Consider the following 6000-nt stretch of genomic DNA (forward strand, 5'->3'; position numbering starts at 1 on the left):
TTTCACTCATTTTTAACAACACTCAAAATCTTTTGGAAGCATATATATTGATCTGAAACAAGCTTAGAATACCTAATAATAAATGGCTATCTCTAAAACACTACACAATTTAGTATGGGAGATACAATTGGGAACTCATAAAAATATTCCTTTACAATTTAAAATACCACCCCATAACCGTAGTATACACAGCAACATATTTTTCAGTGTATAATATCTGAAATTACACATACTCCAAGAGCTATTTAAACATTTCCCCCATCTAATTAAAACTAGTAAAGGCCTGGTAGGGGTTTTGGGGAGTCAACCCAACTAGGCTGAGCTCCCACTGGTTGGTCTGAGGACCAAATATGAAGTGGGCAGGATAGAGCTGGACTGCAACACCCATTCGTTCAAGTGGATAACAGGGATGAAAACAAAACTGATCCAGCAATTGCAACAACCAGCATGTGCATAAACTGATTGGGGCGACGGACTATGCCAGACCTTGTACTGGCAAATTCACACAAGAATCAGGTTTGGGATCATCTCAGATGAAGTTTCTTTGGAGATCCCTCCAACTGAACTGCTGATCTCAGAACTCCAACCATGAAGAGACTATGTCAGCCAGAGGGTTCTGAATAGGTTTCATTGTGATTGGAATGGTGAGATTGGCAGCAATTCAGACCTGTTGAAATATGAAAACTGCTTCAACAGGACCCTCGGAGCAAGCCCCAGATCAGGGACCTGGGATGGGTGGGAGGCTGGGTGGGACTTTTCCCTTTTTTCCTCCCCTGACCCCAGATACAGGAGAAAAAATGATATTAGTGTGCAAACAATGGTATTACCCACTTTCCTGTAGTCCTTGACTCTTTGTACCCTAATCAACTAAGATTACTTTTAAAAATAAATTAATCAAAAAAACAATTTAAAATCCCACCCCATAACTGTATTATATACAGCAACATATTTTTCAGTGTATGATATTTGAAATTACACATATTCTAAAAGCTATTTAAACATTTCCCCCATCTAATAAAAACCTCTTAAATTTTTGGTTCACTGATTTACACTCTTGATTTAAATCCTTTCACAATTTTAATCACTACGATGCATTAGGTGACTTGTTTGCATTGCTTTTAAATGCCACTCATAAAAATAGAGAAAATATACTTAAAATTACCAAACTTTAAACAACTGACCTGTCTTTCAAAAATCAGAATGGTCTGAATTGAATGATCTGCTCTTCTATGACCATAACTGAGATTTGTCCATTGACGACAAATGGAGTTGTAATGATGTGTTCACTCAGAGTACACTACGTGTCAAACTTTAAAATTACTAAGGTATGATGAGAGAGAACTGCTTATCCCAGCTGGCGGAAGGTGATTAAACCCTGAAACTTATCAGTCATTAATTAAGGGATAGAACCCTAAATCTGTGCTGTTTTATAAATTATAGCAATATTACAGCAAAAATGACCTTTAACACTATAAATCTACATATCCCAGAAGAGTTTCCATATGAACAGGCTAAATCCAATCTCTGGTCATATTAGTTTTAATCACAGAATAAGTATGAAGGTACAAAGTGTTCTAAATACGCTAATCAAAATATCATGATACCTCAAGCCATTGGTAATAAAGATTTCAGTTCCTTTATTTTAGGCAGATGCTGAATATATTATCTACAAATGGTACAGGATCTGCCTGTCTTAAAATGGAAATTCCACAAGGAATAATAACAAAACAATACTGTCAGGATCCTGGGAAGGAGGAAATTCCCTTCTGATCATATCTGCAAGCACTTCCAGATCAACCTCTGTGTCATGTCCCTTCCCATATTCTTCCACAGATCCAACTTAATGAGGTGCTGAGACGTAGCAAGCATTCCAACATCAGCAGAATAGGTGACAGCTAGTAAAGACATTTATACAAACCATTTTAAATACAGTTTTGTTTTTTATTCAGGATGTCCAAAAAAAAAAAAAAACAGGCACAACATATATCTCCAAGACATAAACTCTGTCCTCATTTAGCAGTTTGCACACATTTCGTAGCCCCACAGACTATGTTATACATGAGCAAAATTCTGAACTGCTGTATTAAACTTTGTCTTCCCATTTGCAGAAAGCAAATGACACACATTGAGATAATACACACATATACAGGTGCTTATACAGCATGTGTAAAACACAATACAGACTGTATTTCTACAGATACATGCTACAGGTACATTAATCATCAGAGGTGGAGGAGACGATTGTTCACCTACCAGAATAGGCTGCAATACAAATGTGAATGGTCTATCCACTATTATTTGACATCTATGGTAAAATATATAGTATATTTCATATGACTTAATATAATATCCCTATTCTTTAACAATGTCCCTTCATGCATCTATCACATTCCTCAATCATTTTCACATTCCAATCAACCATGTCCTAATAAAATTTAATTTAAAATTACCAACGTGGGAAGCACAAGAGAAAGTGTCTACTTCCCACTGGTTAGCAGACAAATCTCTATGATTTCTAGGATGTGACTCCAGAAACAGAGAGCATTCTTTTAATTAAGATTCCCTTAGAAGCCAACCTTGAGTTATCACTGGAACAGAGACAGTTCATTTGGGAACTGAACCAGAAAATATCTACATCAGAGGGAACGGTTAGAAGCTGATAAAGCTCTAGGATTGAGTCAGTTGCTTCTGTACGCAACTGAACCTCAGGTTCCCTGGACACAGGGCATACATACGTATTCCAACCAAGAAGCCGAGAAGCCATGGTGTTGATTCAACAGCACCCTATTTAATCAGCGACACTCAACTCATTCTCCATTCAGGTCTAGTGTTTCTCTGAAGTTTAGTAAAGGTGAGGTGAGATTACATGCTGGGGGAACCTCAGGCAGAAGGTTCTCACAGAAACCAGCCTGTGGATTACTTCCAGAGCACCAATTCATCTGTTGATGGAAAGAACTGAACTATTATTCCCTTAAGAAACAGTGCTTCTTCCCCAACTCTACAGGAATTGAATCCAAGAAGATAACTGAATAGAATGAGATTGCCACTCAGGCTTAATTGCTAAGAGGAATCTGTGATCAAATTAAAGACAAAAAGAGATGACTTTACTTACTGCATATTAGTTTAGACTCCTACAAGTAAAAGAATTGCAAACTGCAAACTGGAAGTGAAGAGCAACTGCTATTCAGAGAGCCCCTAAACTCTGCTAGGAGTTATAAAATCATCCTTAAAAGTTAAAAAAAAAAAGAAAATCAGTGGAAAGAATTTGAGTTTTTCTTTCCTAAAGAGTTTCTTGAGGTATTTGAGTCATAAAAAATTCAGCTCAAGATCATCCTTACACAGATGAGATATACTGCCCAAGAGAGGGTGTTTGGTTTTCCAGAGTTAGTTCCTGGTCCCTAAAATAAGATCTACCCTTCAGAGTCCACGTGATGACTGAGCTAACCCAAGCACATGCCAAGTGCCAGGCAGTGCTCAGTGCCAACCAAGTCCTAATCCTTACCTCTCCATCCTCCCACTATTTACAATTCTATGCAGGAGACATTTATGAGGCAGATATTCCCATTATAAAAATATAATTATCGAATCTCTAAATGGCTGGATGGCGTGTCCCAGTTCCTCCAGCCAGTAGCAGAAGAAGCAGAGGGCTAGAGTCTGGTTATATCAGGTTTTGAGGCTAGTGCCTTCAAAGATTAACAACTAACAGAACCCAGACCAAATACATTTGGCATGAATTCACAAACCCACTCAGATATTTGAAAATGAGTGAATATAGTAAAATACTGAATACTTTAATGGCTTAGATTTTTATGTTAATGTTGCACTAGCACACACCTTAATTATAATTAGCAGAAATTTTAAGTACCCGGGCAAAAGTTTTAAAAATATAGCCATGACTCACTTGGATAGTATTCAACTAACCAAAAATTCCGAATTGCTAAAATATCTTTGTAGCAGCCTAAGAAAAATGAAGGCAAAGACAGCTACCATCCTGTGGAGGATATGTTCACGAAGCGGCAGCACCATCATCATGTGTAAAGCATTCCCTTTAGACATTCAAGCATTCACACACTTTCCACAATAAAGATTTCTATCCTACATAACGACCCCAAAGCCCTGACATAAATATACAGCCAATCCCCAGGAACACAGAGGTACACTTGACAAGCAATGAAACTGAGCCATAGCTGATCCAAATGTCAACTGCCATTACACACATGGCAGAGTGTGTGTGTGTGTGTGTGTGTGTGTGTGTGTGTGTGTGTGTGTGTGTCTGAACAGAAGAGCGTGAACTCAAACGCCCTCCTATGCAAAACACCCCAAGTCCCCTGAATCACTAACAGGAGGACAAAAACCACATCCACAATTGCTGCTCTAGTAAAGTCCCAGAATGTGGGCACAGGGGTCGGTCCCGAATACTGAATGGGTGAGGCAGCAGAGGCTTATTTCCCAGTGGTGGATGAGGAGAGCTTTTTAGAGTGGATCAATAATGAACATTTATGCAATTAAAGAAAAGAGTACTATCAAACAGAACTTCAAGGAAACATTTCAAATGAATTTGGTAACACCCTTTATTTGAAAACAAGGAAATGTGGCATGTGATACAGAAATGACTACTCCAGAACTGACTAAATTCAAGGACACAAAAATAGGCTTTAAAGGGAGGGGAGGGAGGGAGTGAGGGAAAGAGGAAGAGAGAGAAAGAGAGACAGAGACAAGATTGTCAGAAAAATTTCAGAAGTTTACTGCAAAAGTGGGATGCTGTGAATACATGCCTATGGGAACAATAAATGTCCCAGTCTTGAAACTTAGTTTTAATGCTGAGAGGTGTACAATTTTATAGGAAAAACTTCTAATTATGGAAACGATGCATCACACTTGTCAATGGTGGGGCAATAAAGCTCACAGTCACCTGTTCAGGTACTTCCTGTGGCAAGGAGTGTCATTTTCACTAACTACCTGTTACATATTGAAACCAACAATCTACCTGAAACTCCAAATGTTTGCATAAATTTCCTAGTGGCAAGCAGGGGCATCTAATCTGGGCAACGCTAACAGGGAGGACAGCAGGTGGTGCAGGGGAGCTTAATTCTCTAACCTGCGTTTTCCAATCAACTTGGGTAGGTCTTCCAGTTTGATTAACCACACCTAAGGACGAGGGGGCATGAATGAACATCAGTGAGCATTGACTCGCTTGCCACGTTTATGCACGTTGCACCTGACACCTGCCTTGCACACGCACACACACACACACACACACACACGGAAAACAGACAAAGGACAAGCGCCGAACACAGGATTCCAGGCGAGAAGAAAAAGTGGAAAGCACTGGAGTTCCCCACCCGTAACAACTGCTCCATCCATCAAAATGGAGAGGCAGCGCCACACCACAGTCCCCTGGCGCTCCCTCGCCGCCTGCCATCGCTTTCCCGCCGGCGCCCCGAGCTCCCGGGCTCCGGGGAGCAGCACCCCACCGCGGCGCTCACCTGTCGTCGTTCTGCCATCCTTGGTCCCCTAGCAGCAAATCGCGAAACCGGTACCTGGGAGGCAGGGGGGGCACTTCGCTCTCCAGATCGACCATCCTTCAGAGCCCGGGGGACATGAGACAGCAGCGGGGAGAGCGGGAGCAGCTGCCGGCGCCGCCGGGGACGAGGCAGGGAAGGGGGCCTAGGGCAGCGGGGGGCTCCGCGGGGAGGGGGATCGGCTTCGAGCCGGAAGCCGAGGCTGGCGAGTGAGGCTGGCTCGTCTTTCCTGAGGGTGCGATGGGGGATGATGCAAACCCAGCCCAGGAGCAAAAAGTCTGGCTCCGAGGAGAGCCGGCGGCGCCAGGGGACCGCCCCCTGCCTCGGCGCCGCCTCTGGTACCCTGGACCCGGGAGGCGGGCACGGAGGAGGCGGGAACGCAAAAGTTACTTCGCGAGGGGAAACCGCGCGGGGCCCCCGACTCGCGTCAAGGTGGGAGCGGCCGCCGCGGGCGGGGGCGCGGGAAGAAGAGCTTGCT

The 6000-nt window shown here is 42.5% G+C and overlaps 1 protein-coding gene across 3 annotated transcripts in view; it reads right to left on the minus strand.

Annotated features, from left to right (window-relative positions):
* KCNT2 (potassium sodium-activated channel subfamily T member 2) overlaps nucleotides 1-5581 on the minus strand; it is a 336723-nt gene extending 331142 nt beyond the window's left edge. For all 3 annotated transcript variants that reach the window (XM_040985195.1, XM_040985194.1, XM_040985193.1), the window contains exon 1: nucleotides 5487-5581. In XM_040985195.1, the coding sequence (XP_040841129.1) occupies nucleotides 5487-5581 (95 nt within the window). The remainder of the gene's footprint in view (nucleotides 1-5486) is intronic.
* Nucleotides 5582-6000: the final 419 nt, after the last annotated feature.

This window comes from Ochotona curzoniae, unplaced genomic scaffold (assembly GCF_017591425.1).
Source record: "Ochotona curzoniae isolate NIBS_2020 unplaced genomic scaffold, NIBS_Ocur_1.0 contig_430, whole genome shotgun sequence".
Classification (NCBI taxonomy): domain Eukaryota; kingdom Metazoa; phylum Chordata; class Mammalia; order Lagomorpha; family Ochotonidae; genus Ochotona; species Ochotona curzoniae.